This window comes from Bos indicus, chromosome 14 (assembly GCF_029378745.1).
Source record: "Bos indicus isolate NIAB-ARS_2022 breed Sahiwal x Tharparkar chromosome 14, NIAB-ARS_B.indTharparkar_mat_pri_1.0, whole genome shotgun sequence".
In the NCBI taxonomy this organism is placed as follows: Eukaryota; Metazoa; Chordata; class Mammalia; order Artiodactyla; family Bovidae; genus Bos; species Bos indicus.
The window spans coordinates 44967589-44982701 of record NC_091773.1 but is presented as its reverse complement, the minus strand read 5'-3'; the positions used below and the strand labels follow the sequence as shown (position 1 = coordinate 44982701).

Sequence of the window (15113 nt, the reverse complement as noted above, 5' to 3'; positions counted from 1 at the left end):
GGACCACCCAGGAAGTCACACTTCTCTTGCTTGTTGAGAGGACAGTGAATGTCTCTATCCAGTCATGGTGGTGTCAGTGTGTTGTCTGATCTTTGGCCAGGACCTCCAGCATATCTGTTATAGCAGAAGCAGTGTAAAATACTGGTCTAACATCTATGCACTGAGAAACGATACCAGGTTCAAATCACACCTCTCCTTATTCAAGTTCGGACACAAGTTACCTAACCTCCCCAAGTTCCAGTTTTCTCATTGCTAAGATGGATGTAATAATAATGCCTTACTCTTGGAGTTGTTGAAAGGATCATATAAAATAATCCATAAGAAGCACTTAGCATGGTGACTATTGAGCTCTCAGTACATATTATTTTTATAGAATATCCTTTCTAAAACTATAGACTTATTTTAAAGGACTTAAGCTTGTTTTATTAACCAAGAACCTGCTTAATTTGAACCTAAAAAGTTTTTTTAAGATTAAAATCTTTGCTATGGTCAAAGAGCGTGTTTTAGTGCTACTTTTTTATTCACCCATGAAAGCAATTTCTGTGCTCTGCTGTAATAAACTGACCGTATTGTCTGCCTACTCTGCCTGCCTTGGATATGCCAACTATTCCAAGCCTCCCTTACCTATGAATACTTCCTCACACTGTTCTCCTGCATTTCTCTCCCACAACATATTTGAGGCAGTTATCACAATACTCATGGACATTTTTCCTCTCTTTCTTCTCTTTCAATAAGAATTCTTAATTGTGCAGACTCAGGATTGAGAGTGAGCAAGATGCCTAAACACACACACACACACGCACACACACATATTCATTCATTCATGCCCATATAATTTAATACAGCATAGGCCTCAACTTATGGACTCTTTTTCAAAGTGTTAAGGACCGAAGCACTTCTTAAAAAATGTAAGATCAACCAAAATTTTTAAAGATTCAAATAGGACTCTCATTGATTTTTATAAACATTTTTGGAGACTGAAGGAGACATTATGTGAGGTTTTCTTTTGTCCCAGTGGATGGTTGAAGAGCCATTCATTGCCCAGTCCTGACACTGCTTTTCCCCATTGGGTCTCTGTGAGAGTCACATGCTTCAGACATCTTTGAAAAGAATCTTCTGAGGCTTCAGCATCTCATTTGAGTCTCCTGAATCTCACCTATCACTGGGTTGAATTCTCATCCATCACAATGAGCAACAAATTCCTAGGCACCTGGAAACTTGTCTCCAGTGAGAACTTTGATGAGTACATGAAAGCTCTGGGTAAGAAATGTTCTTTGTTGTTCTAATTGAGAAGATTCTTTTTGAGAAAAATGCATTGACTATTTCCTTCTAACTCCTTTCCCAGGAGTCTGGGAGCGTCACAGGTTGAAGTACAATCCTCTTCTGGGATTAATCTTCCATTGTGTCAATCAGATAATTTTCACTATGTTTGTGGCAATTTTAATAGACTTTAACTCAAATAAGAGCTGCTTAAATGCATTAGAATGCCTACTGATTTCAAAGGCAGTTTCATATCAATAGGATTTTGGTTCAAACCCAGAGGAAAGAAATCTTAAAAACTTAGTCAACCCATTCTTTGGCTTTTCTGAAAGTTAGTTTTATAACAACTAAAGTGCTCATGAAGTAAAGAGTTAAATATACTAAAGTTAATGGAAAACCACAATTTAAAAGTGCTATTTAGCTAAGCCAGAAATTTTCTTTCTCTACCTCTAGATTGTCTGGTATTACATAAGTATGTGGATAAACTGTGAAAAGTGAATGTTCATAAAGCAGGATATTCAGTCTAGGAAAGTTTTTGAGAAAAAAAAGAAGTGTGTTGTGACAGTGAATTCAAGTTTGATTACACTAATATCATACTTTCCTGCAGTTGGAGCAGTGGATAGAGACAGAAAGTCTAGTCATGACCACCATCAGCTTTATTTGCAACTATTTCTAGGAAATGTTCCATAGATATGAGCACAAGAGGCATGAATAGTCTTTGGAAATTTCCAGAGCTATATAAATAAGGAGAGAGAGAAGCCATTGACCTCAGGTTTCTATGTTCATCAAAGTACCAGTAATTTTACCTATTCAGAAAGCTTTTAAGACAGCTTCTATTTTTAGATAAAAAAAGCAAAATCATGTTGTGTTGCCTGGAAAACTATGGGAACTTATGGGAATAGATCCATACTCTAAGTTTGGTTAGATCTATGGATTTCACTGTACAGCTGAGGTAGAAGCAAAATATAAGAAAATCTCAATAAAAGACTCCTTAACTGAATCATTGTCAAATTTTAGAGTGCAAAAAGACACTTTGAGGCTTGGTAAAATGTAGATTCTTAGGCTCTATTGAAGAAGTTTAGTTTGAGAAACATAGTCCAAATCACATCAAATAAGAAACAATTAATCAGAATTAGAAAAAAAGAATACAGCTCATAATCCTTTATTGGCTCTAATTCTTCACACTTCTTTATACATGCTACTGCTGCTAAGTTGCTTCAGTCATGTCCGATTCTGTGTGACTCCATAGACGGCAGCTCACCAGGCTCCCCTGTCCCTGGGATTCTCCAGGCAAGAACACTGGAGTGGGTTGCCATTTCCTTCTCCAATGCATGAAAGTGAAAGTGAAGTCGCTCAGTTGTGTCCGACTCCTAGCGACCCCACGGACTGCAGCCTACCAGGCTCCTCTGTCCATGGGATTTTCCAGGCAAGAGTACTGGAATGGGGTGCCATTGCCTTCTCCATCTTTATGTATATATTGCCATAAATACATGTATATTTATATGTAAGTAGTTTTTTCTTTTTGTGTCTCTCTCATTTCACATTTCTATTTTTCTATTTATTTCTATAATCTTGAGTAATACAGTAATGATACTTGAGTCTAATTTTGTTTTGCTATCAAATGGAAAAATATTTTTTTAATTATTTTATTTATCTTTATCATTTGCAGTGGTACAAATACATTTAGAGGCTACAACAAGCTTTCAGAAATGAGTTTCCATCAAGGATGTGGGAGGAATTCTTATCAATATTTATGATATATTACAGAGGGAAAAAATCATAGAAGAGCATATATAAGTCACAGTCTCATTAAAAATATGTATCTACAATATTTATTTGTACAAACTAAAATGTCTGGAATGATCCATACAAAACTATAATTAGTGCTTCTCAAAGGAGCATGGGATTGGATAAGGTAAAAGTAGATGACTTGCACTATTTAGGCTAAATACTTCTGTGTTTAAAATCTTCAGACATTACTTTTGTAATAACAAAATTTTAAATATCCAAGTTGGTGGACATGTGTTTCCATCAGGTGATGAAACATGGGAGGAGATCCTTAGTAGTAAGTGATATTACCTGCCGCCTATACACAGGAAGCACAGCTGAGTATAGAATATAACCACCCATATAATGCCTTTACGTAGATGCTCTCTTGGTCAACAAAATTCTAACACTATCTTGATTTTCAGGTGTGGGATTAGCCACCAGAAAACTGGGAAACTTGGCCAAACCCAGAGTGATCATCAGCAAGAAAGGGGATATTATAACTATAAGAACTGAAAGTCCCTTTAAAAATACAGAGATCTCCTTCAAGCTAGGCCAAGAATTTGAAGAAACCACAGCTGACAATAGAAAAACAAAGGTAAACTTTATTGTTTCTCTTCAAAGTTGGTTCCATCAACTGCTTTGAGACAGATTACTCCTACTAGTGTTCAAAAGGGTAGCCCACTTCATTCTGTTGAAAAATAAATGTGCCTCATGAAACATCTGTTATGAAAATGATTCAATACTGAATGAACTGCTTCTTTAATCAAAGTCCTAGAAATTCAATTATATGAATGTGTCTCTGCAGAGCACTGTAACCTTGGCAAGAGGCTCACTGAATCAAGTACAGAAATGGGATGGCAATGAGACAACAATAAAGAGAAAGTTGGTGGATGGAAAAATGGTGGTGGTGAGTAATTTTACTCTAACTATGGAAATAGAGTTGGCTTCCCTGGTGGCTCAGAGTTAAAGCGTCTGCCTGCAATGTGGGAGACCTGGGTTCGATCCATGGGTCGGGAAGATCCCCTGGAGAAGGAAATGGCAACCCACTCCAGTATTCTTGCCTGGAGAATCCCATGGATGGAGGAACCTGGTGGGCTACAGTCCACAGGGTCGCAAAGAGTCAGATACGACTGAGCGACTTAACTTTCACTTAACTTTCACGGAAATAATTCTATTTAAATAGAGAAAATGGTTATGTTATTTTCAAAATAGTCTTTCTTCTTTGGACTACAAATGGAAAAAATGGTTAAGAATAAAGGCAGAGTTAATGTTTGATATTCAAACTATAGAGTCATCAACAGGTACTTCAGGTTCAGATTCAAGAATTTAGAAATGACAAAACCTATCTGCTATTTTAGAAACAACATCTAAAAATGATTTTTTTTTAATGTATGGATAAGTTAGGTTTGACTCACAAAGAGAAAAGCAAAAGCAAATCTAAGTTTTACAAGCAAAGCACATTGCAAAACGGTCAATTGCAGTATATTTGTAGATATCCAAGCATATTGTTTTCAAGAATCCATAGTAACTTAGACTAAAACCTGTCATCAATACAAGCTGAGCTTATTGGAGACCTTTTGTAGATGGCAGGTAAAAATGATGACAAAGGTTATATGAGATGATCTCTAACAATTTTTTTTGTCTGAGGTGCTATTTTCACTAATCAACACATACATTGACTATAAATAGATTCATGTAGTGCTTTGAATGTTTTTTCCTTTAGTACAGAGGGTCTGATCCCTAGCTCCATGGCAGATTTATATAGAAAGTAAATACCAATATGGAAGCCCCGATACAGATCAATTGAAAGCAAATTCCTTAAGGGAGGAGGAGCCATTGGTATTTTTAAATATTCCCCAGATGATGCAAATGTGCAGATTGTCCTGAAAACCACTGTTTTAATAGCTTTCAATCTGTGCAAATAATGCATAAAAACCTGCCACTTAGACAATATAACTCTGTTGTAACTTAGATCAATGTTAAAACTGTTTCCCCTATTTCAACAGCCATGATTCTGAATTCCCAGATATCAACTAACATATTGATATTTTATTTCTGAGTTTAATCTTATGAGATTTCTTATAGTGTCTGTTATTAATACAAATTTGCTGTACCCTAGTTAGAGGTTTAGATATTCAATTAATCTCTTTCTTCTTTTTAAGGAATGTAAGATGAAGGATGTGGTCTGCACCAGAATTTATGAGAAGGTCTGAGAAAAGTTTTGTTACTAAAGTGATATTTGATCATCTGATATTGGAAATCAGCTGTTTCCATCGGCAAGGCCTGCCTACACTGCAGTTTGTTTTTGCTCTTGTCTTAATAGATCAGATAAGCAAAGTCTTACACTGAGGATTAATCTAAATTTCAGTATTATTTAAACATTTTCAATTTGTATGCATGTTTACTATATTAAAGATTAAAGTATGTATATTGGCCAGACCTAAAGAATGGATAATGTCATTTAATTATCTGTCACATTCTAACTCATGCTGTATTTTAAATATTTGCAATGATAGTAAAAGGAAATAATAAGATAGTCAAAGGAAGTGAGTAAATTGATCCGGGTAGCAAGCTCAAGTGCATTCAAAGACCAGGAGAGTGATGGGGGTTAGAAGATCGGAAGTGAGGCAAACTAAAGGATCTGTTTTAAAATGAGGAGTTCTAGCTTCAGCTAAAAATAGCAGCCACTACTCCAACCAATTTAAAAATTGAGCGTTAATTTACAGACAAGATCAGGTGTGTTCAGAGTGGTGTGGTCATAGACAAGGTGGCTAATTTACAGTGAAATGAACAGATATTAAAGATAGAGTTCAAACCATTGTGATGAATGTGTGCACTCATATAATTCACATCCTGACTGAGATATAGCACATTTCCCTAATCCCAGAATGTTTTCTCATGCTTCTTCCCAGTGATTGTCCTGTCCTGTCCCAGCTCCAACAGAAGCAAGTAGTGATTTAGTTTCTATCACCATAGATTAGTTTTGCCTGTAATCAAACTTGATACAAATGGAATCATGCATTATGTGTTCTTTTCTATTTGCTTTTTTAAAGTCAGCATAATGATTTAAAAATTCATTCATATTGTTGCATGCAGCAATAATTTGTTCCTTCTTATCATGGAGTAATATTCCATTGTATAAATATATCACAGCTTAGTTACCTGTTCGTCTCTTAAGACAATAAGCTATTTCCAGGTTTTGGCTTCTATGAATAAAGCTGCTATAAACATTCTTGTAAAAGGCTGTTTGTGGAAATATGAGTTCCTTTTCTTTTGAATATTAACTAGGCATGAAATTACTGAGTCCAACTTATTTTTGGCAGGCAAGAATAGGGTAACATTCTGCCCAAGTAATAAAACTATTTCAGATATATTACATGATTGAGCAAATGAGAAGATGTGTTGATGTTGTTAGCAGCTAGAATTTTCCTTCTGGAAGAAGGAACATGCAAATATGACAGAGGGGAGACAAGAGAGAACCAGGTACAAATAGATTGGAATAAATGTAAATTCATATGTATGAGTATGTATGCACATGCATATTTTTCTTAGATTTTTCTACCTAAAGAACTCAGAAGCAAAGACAACTCTGTAGGAATGAGTATGCCCAGCGCTCAGATCTTGGTGTCTAATATATTCTCCACTAAAAGGAATGATGGTTCCTTAGAGAAATGGCTAATTAAGATGTGAGAGCAGAGTAGGTACAACATAAGTGTAAAATATCTTTTTATGCCAGAAATTAAGGAAGTTTTCCAAAAAATAATAGAGATATGTCACCAAAATATCAGAGTCAGCTTGAGGGTACTCTCAACTGACCAAAATGGGGACAAGTTGAAAAAATATAAATTAATAAAACATTGGGAGAAAGAGAATAATCCATGAATACACTGAAAAAAAAAAAAAAAAGAGGGTGAGAGAGAGGAGAAGAAAGTGTCTTCCTTACAGTAGAATGTCACAGTCTGACTGGTAAATGTGTAAAAAATGCTGGGATTGGAAAAACTGACATTTTTCCAACCATTTCAGTCAAAGCTGGTTCAGATAAGAATTGTCAATGGATGTAAAATTTAGAGGACTTCCCTGGTGGCAAAATCTAGAGCAAAGATTTGATTAGGAATAGGATATTCATTCGGAGAAGGCAATGGCACCCCACTCCAGTACTCTTGCCTGGAAAATCCCATGGACGGAGGAGCCTGGTAGGCTCCAGTCCATGGGGTTTCGAAGAGTCAGACTCGACTGAGCGACTTCACTTTCACTTTTCACTTTCATGAATTGGAGAAGGAATTGGCAACCCACTCCAGTGGTCTTGCCTGGAGAATCCCAGGGACAGGGGAGCCTGGTGGGCTGCCGTCTCTGGGGTCGCACAGAGTCGGACACGACTGAAGTGACTTAGCAGCAGCAGCAGCAGGATATTCATTTGGTCTTAAAATATCTTCATACAGATTTCTTATAAGTTACAAGGGAAAAAAATAATAACCATGCAGTAGAAGACCTGGACCACCTCTTCTTTAATCAAAATAACCCTCATCAATAAGGGTAAATGAAAACCAAATGCCTTCAAATGTGATATCCTGAGAAGGAAACAACGTGGCTTATGCAGTGTTCTGGCCTGGAATCCTTATCTGGATCTAACCATGAGGAAACAGCAGACAAATTCCAAATGAAGAATGTTCTGTTATAAAAGAGGAGGGGGTGTTGGTGGAATTCCTCAAAAATGTCAGTGTCCCATGAGACAAAGAAAAGCTCTGTTGAAATGTTTCATATTACATTAAACTAAAAATACCTGATGACTAAATGCAGTAATTTATCCCAGACTGGATCCTGTACTAGAGACAAAATAAATATTCCAAGTGACAGTATTAGGTTAGTTGGTAAATTGGAATATAAGGAGTAAATTACATACTAATAGAAGCTTACTGTGTTTATGCAAGAGAATCTCCCTGTATGCAGTGAACTCTTTTGGAATAGTGAATTATAATGCATATGATTTACTCTCAAAAATTTTAGAAAAAAATATTTTGGTTGTGATTATGTATGTGATACAAATTACATAGAGATACAGAGAGAAAGCAATGGTAAAGCAAATGGAGTAAAATTGAACAATAGATGAATCTCAGTAAGAGCTTTATGTGTTCTCTTTGAAGAAATCTGATTCTTGAAATTTTATACAACTTTGAAGTTATTTCCAAATAATTTTTTTAAAGCTAGACTTGATTCTTCTCTGCCTCTGGGCATTCAGTCAACACATGTCTCGGAGACATCATAACTGAGGTATGTTTTTTTTTATTTTTATATTTTGGCTCCAGCCAGATAAACCCATAAAAAAGAGACTTTAAAAACTATGGTGTTATTTGTAGAGGTCTGTGGTAATATGAGTCACCATAAAATGTATTCCTCAATAAATATAATTGCATTACTATACAAAAATCATGGGAACTTTTGCTCTCATAACAGGAAAAGTGGAATTAAGCTGATAATGAGGAAGATGAAGTAATTATTTCAGCAGGTGCTACATATTGTTAGATTTGAAAAAGATCTTCAAACAACCAGAAGAGATAAGGGGAAAAATTAGATTCAAAAATAATTTCAGAAAATAATTTTGATTCTTTAGTAATTTTTTTATGTAAGCTGATTACGAGCAGTCAGACTGCCTAGTTCAAATTCCAATTTGCTACTTTCTAGCTGTGTGTCATTGGGCAAGTTACTTCACCTCTCAGAACTGCATAAAGATTTTATCTTTACCTGTAAAAATGGGGTTAATAACAGAATATACCTCAAGGAGTTGTAAATAAGAAATAAGTTAATACATAAAGTACTTACAACAGTGCATGGCACAAGAAAAGCATTATAGAAGGGTCTTTGTTATTATTATTTACCTAGTAATGCACACGAGGTTCATATAGATGAGAACTTCACAGGATCTCAGAGCTGTTGACATTGATTACTATACCAATTGACTAACTTTATTAAGAATATTATTTACACAAAAGTAAAAACAACCAAAAATCCTACTGAGGTAAATTCAAAGAAAACCCAACAAACATTGCTATATATCTGCTAACCTAAGTAACTTTTTAAAATGTCAATTGATGATTATCTACTCTGAGCTAAACAAAGCCTAAATAAATACATTTAATCCTCAAAGGGTAAATAACTTATCTGATATCAACTTTCCTGGAAGTCATTCTTTTAGCAGAAGTGGTGTGCTGGAGCTGGCTCAAAGTGTTTCACAAGAGCTGATAGATTTTGAAGAATTTGGCAAGCCGGTTGTTAAACCACTGGTAGCTTGAAATCAGCCATGATGGGAATATTTATTTACATCATGCTGCTGCTGCTGTTAAGTCGATTCAGTCGTGTCTGACTCTGTGCGACCCCATAGATGGCAGCCCACTAGGCTCCTCTGTCCCTGGGATTCTCCAGGCAAGAACACTGGAGTGGGTTGCCATTTCCTTCTCCAATGCATGAAAGTGAAAAGTGAAAGTGAAGTCGTTCAGTTGTGCCCGACTCTTAGCGACCCCATGGACTGGAGCCTACCAGGCTCCTCCGTCCATGGGATTTTCCAGGCAAGAGGAAAGAGGCAAAGCACAACTAATGAGAGCTTTTTTCTTGAGACAGCTTTAAACACTTACTAGTATATCACTACCTAGAAGTAACATAATAGTACTTGGATTTTACTACTGGGAGTCTTAGCTTCATGTTGACCACAATATTTCTAATTCTTGACTAGAGATTTACCTGGTGATTTCTTAAAAAGACATTGCTGCTCAGCTTTTAGGATGATTTCTTCTAAAGCAGGCGGTACCTCGCTAAGTATGGCTGCACATTAGAATCATCTAGAAGTTTTTAAACTTCTAGAAGTTTTAAAACAAGACTTATCACAGACCCATTAAGTCATAATATATGGGTAATGGGTGAGACCCAGGCATCAGTATTTTCTGAAAACACTCCAGGAAATTCCAGTGTGTGGCCAACTTCAGAACCACTGTTCCAAAAAGTCTTCCAAAGTTAGACATTTAATGTAGTCTCTCACATGGTTATCAATTAAAATGGAGTAAAATGTCAAAAAAACCAGGAGTACCAAGTGTCCCCAATTTGACACTAAATAGCCGCACATAGTGAAAATACTACCATAAAACCAACTCAGATATAACCAGGTCCTTCGTAAGCAGGAAGCCAGTGTTTGCCTCTTTGTTATTTTCACCGGGAGTGACATAATTGGCTGTTATCCATGACATATGGAAAAGTGAAGGTTTAAAAATAGCTAAATGTAGATCAACAGGGAAAACAAACTAAAACAATGCTAAACCTTCACAGAATATAAATCACCTTTCAGCAGAATTTAGAAAGTTCAAATTACTCGAAAAAAAAAGTAGTACAGGACTACATTTTGAAATAGCATTTCTCACATTTTACTATTAAAAAAAAACAGATTAGTGGAATGCAGTGTGCTCAGATCCCAGTTATTGGATTGAAATTCTGGCACTATTACTGAAGTATAAAATCCTGCCCATAGTAACTGACCTGTGCAACAGTTCTAATAGGTCTAGTATAGGGCTTGTATTCCCCTGATGTAATTTGACATCTGAAGAATACTTGCTAAAGTTAAAGTAAAAGTCGCTCAGTCGTGTCCAACTCTTTGTCCGACCCATGGATTATACAATCCATGGAATTCTCCAGGCCAGAATACTGGAGTGGGTAGCCTTTCCCTTTTCCAGGGGATCTTCCCAACCCAGGGATCGAACCCAGGTCTCCCACATTGAAGGTGGATTCTTTACCACCTGAGCTACAAGGGAAGCTCTTGTAGCTTCAATTCAGTTCAGTCACTCAGTCATGTCTGACTCTTTGCGACCCCATGAATCGCAGCACACCAGGCCTCCCTGTCCATCACCAACTCCCAGAGTTCACCCAGACTCCCATCCATCGAGTCAGTGATGCCATCCAGCCATCTCATCCTCTGTTGTCCCCTTCTCCTCCTGCCCCCAATCCCTCCCAGCATCAGAGTCTTTTCCAATGAGTCAGCTCTTCGCATGAGGTGGCCAAAGTACTGGAGTTTTAGCTTCAGCATCATTCCCTCCAAAGAAATCCCAGGGCTGATCTCCTTCAGAATGGACTGCTTGGATCTCCTTGCAGTCCAAGGGACTCTCAAGAGTCTTCCCCAACACCACAGTCCAAAAGCATCAATTCGTCGGTGCTCAGCCTTCCTCACAGTCCAACTTTCACATCCATACATGACCACAGGAAAAACCACAGCCTTGACTAGACGGACCTTCGTTGACAAAGTAATGTCTCTGCTTTTGAATATGCTATCTAAGCTTAAACTTAAACTAAACTTGAAGCTGGTACAAATTTTGATTTGTTTTATTAAAACCTATCTCATATTATGCCTCATTTTATTCAAGTACCATCTTCCTCAACCAGATTGTACACTGTTGAAAATAAGATCCATTCTAAGCTGCTTAGTGTTCATGAAAGCTTCCAGAAAATTGCTAGGTCACAGAGACTGTTAACTAAATACCTGACTGATATGGGAAGGTGCAGGTGTTTACTGAATATTTCAAGTGTTAGAGAAACAATGGGAGTATACTAGCAAGAGTCCTGTAACTCTAGTGGAAAAATATGGATTTTAACCCTGACTTTGCTACTTTGAACCTGTGTGGCATTCTGTCCAAAAGTCTGATTTGCAGTTTCCCAGTGTGTACCATGGAGGCAATAACCGTACCCACACATTTGATACGGGAGGACAGAATAGCGTGATGTGGAAATGCTTCATAAAGTGTGAAGCATTACTCATACGTGAAATAGTATTATGTCTCTTCTTACCTAACACATAAATATGAATTCCTATATTCATCATATAGGTTCTTTGGGGGTTTTGTTTGTTTCTGTATAAGAATAATCCAAATAATGTCTGTATATAAGACCTTTTCTATTTATCATGTTTCTAAATGATTAGTTGTTAAAGAAAAGTGAATAAAGTCAAATATGTTACACTCTTCATACATTCCACTAATAAAGGGAAACTAAATAGATAAAATGCTTCAGCATCTGAAATTATGGGCTAGGATCCTGGTTCTACAGCCTCACAGCTGGGTGACCTTGTGTAAATCATTTACCATTGCATGGTCCAGTTTTTCTATCTTTAAAAGGGCATCTGGGACTTTCCTCGTGGTCCAAGGCTAAGACTCCATGCTCCCAAGGCAGAGGGCCAGAGTTTGATTCCTGGTCAGGGAACTAGATTCAACATACTGCAACTAAGACTCAGTGCAGCCAAATAAATAAATAAATATTAAAAAAATAAAAGAGCATCTTATCTGGATGATCTTTAAGACCCTAATTATTTCTAAATTTTATTCATTGTATCAATATAATTGGCTATTTACTATTCAAATAACCTTATTATGTTTGCAAATGTTTCAGCTATTTTAATAGCTGCCTGCTTCCCAAACTTCTGAAAGTTCTATGGAAAGAGAAATAAGCATTTTATATTTTTTCACTTTCCCATCTCACCCTGTTTCCCATCCAATAGATTCCTCATCATTTTTCAAGAACTTTCAATCCCATGCTGACTTCTCTATCCTGTCTCAAAGGAGGAGAATTTAATAACTCCCTCCACTGTGTTTCACTGCAATATAGCAATGTATTCACATCTACAATTCCAGATTGAGAGAGCAATTGAAGAAATTTTTCGTTTAAAACATTCTGATTTAAAAAATTTCCAGGCCACAGGGTTTAACTCCCAGAAGAGGTTTTTGCAAATATTTGCTGAATAGATAAATGCATGGTTGAGTACAACTTCACCCCTTCTGACCACAGTCTCCTGAACACAGAAGCTCTCTCCATACTGAGTTTGAAAACAGATGGTTAGATGTCTACACAGATTAGTCAAGGTAAATCCTTTCCCAGGAGTTTTACAGACAATAAAAAGCAACCAGATGCCACTATAATGTGCTGTCACATCTAACTTTCCCTTCTTTCCTCTTGAAATGACTGGTCTGGAGTGCTACACTATAAACAGGAAATCTGTCTGCTTCTGTTTCTCTGGGAAGTCACATGCATAACACAGAGAGAGTTAAAAACCTGACTTAACAGATTTCCTGTTACATTCCTGATTCCACAGGAAAGCCAAGGGATTTTCTTGTTCAGAAGTCACAAAAGCCAGGGAATCCACGAATTAGTAATATGATGAAGATCTATTTCCACTTGTAACATGGAGTAGAGATTAGAACTACCATTTCCAGCTGCATCCTCAGTACTTATCATGTAGAAAATTCACGTTGATTTTAGATTTTGGAATTGTTGATGTGACTATGAAAACATTTGTGAGGAAAGGACACAGGGAATAGTCAGAAAAGCACAGAAGAATAAACTCCTTTCAGTTTTCCATGTATTTGGGAACTGTACTTATAGCTCATTGAATCTAGAATTCCTGCCAGTTTCAACAGAGATCCATTCAGTCTTCCTGCTGATTTGTATCTGTTTTGCTGAGTCATCTGGGAGCTGTGTGAGGGCTCTTTTAGCCAGCACATTCTACAGCCAGCAAATGTCTAAACTGAAGCATCTTTGCCTCCTTTGGGTCAAAACCCTCCGGTCATCAATAGGTCAGCAGTGAGAAATGGAGTGAAGGTATTTGAAATAACTCCCAGGTAAGCACTGAAAAAACATACAAGTGAACAAAAAGGAACACACACCTATTTTTAGAGAGTACAAAGAAGTAGAAAAAAGCAATATCACCAAACATTCAATTGAGCCTATCACTATTTTCAGTATTTACTCAGAAACTAAAAGTATGATTCATACTTAAACAATAGAAATACTAAATTATTTTCCCCACTCAGTTTTCTTGATCCCAATGAATATAGTAAAATAATTATAGAAAAACTCTTTGTACACAGCAATCATTAACAACAACAATATGTTAGACACCACATTCTACAAGGAAATCACAATCTAATCTAAATTCAAGTGGCAGAGTCATTCATTCAACAAACATTACTTCTGAAGAAAGATGAATGATCGAAGGTCCAGCCTTCAGGTAACAACTCAGTGAGCAAGAGCCAGGTGAGAAGGGGAGAAGGGATACCTGTTGAGGGAGGTCAATTAAGAAAAATAAATAAAATGTTCATGAGTTTTATGTTGTTTGAATGAATGCTCGCTCGGTCATGTCTGACTCTTTGTGACCCCATGGACTGTAGCCCACCAGGCTCCTCCATCCATGGAATTTCCTAGGCAAGCATACAGGAGTGGGTTGCCATTTCCTTCTCCAGGGGATCTTCCCGACCCAAGGATAGAACCCAGATCTCCTGCATTGAGGGCAGACTCTTTACCATATGAGCCACCAGGGAATCCCTATGTTGTTTGAGGATAGGTCTAAAGAAGGTAGTTGACATGATCTTCTTATGCATGAATGTTGAGTGGTCCTCTGCTCTTCCATTCTCCTTCATTAAGAATTAAACCTGAAGGGCAAAGAAGATGCCTTAGCAGTTGTATCATTCTATTTCTTTAGCCTGGGCATTCACAACACAAATCAACATTTCCCCTAGGGCTGCTCGGTGATGACTGCTGTATAGCCCAGCAGGGCCCAATGTGCAGGGGGACTGCCTGCCTTGTGGTCACAGACAGGATGCCCAGGGTTTTACCCTGCTTTTTCATCACAGTCTCATCACCAACCACAACCAAGCAGATCTGCCAAGAACAGGGCTGTTCAAGGGAGATCTTCCTGTGCTAAAAGAAGACATCAAGTAGTTCCCATCTGGGGGGTAAAGCAGAAACACTTACAACTCTTGGTAGCAGGCTTTTCTGTTTTTACCAAGTTATCTTGGTCAGGGAAGCCCCTTTAATATGAAAGCCAAATTCTACTTTTTATTCTTTAAGTAGTCTACATCATTAGTAAAAGATACTAACTGAAAGAGCCTGAAGAAGGCCGAACCAACATCAATATAATGTTCATCGCAGCACTGTTTATAATAGCCAAGACATGGAAGCAACCTAGATGTCCATCAGCAGATGAATGGATAAGAAAGCTGTGGTACATATACACAATGGAGTATTACTCAGCCATTAAAAAGAATACATTTGAATCAGTTCTA

At 37.2% G+C, this 15113-nt stretch overlaps 1 protein-coding gene across 1 annotated transcript; it reads left to right on the top strand.

Moving 5' to 3' along the window:
• The first annotated feature begins 1117 nt into the window (after positions 1 to 1117).
• LOC109568715 (myelin P2 protein) lies at positions 1118 to 6271 on the top strand. The gene is made up of 4 exons (XM_019974138.2): positions 1118 to 1260; positions 3453 to 3625; positions 3836 to 3937; positions 5193 to 6271. Exons 1-4 carry the CDS (start codon positions 1188 to 1190, stop codon positions 5241 to 5243), a joined length of 399 nt encoding a protein of 132 aa, XP_019829697.1. The 5' UTR covers positions 1118 to 1187; the 3' UTR covers positions 5244 to 6271.
• Positions 6272 to 15113: the final 8842 nt, after the last annotated feature.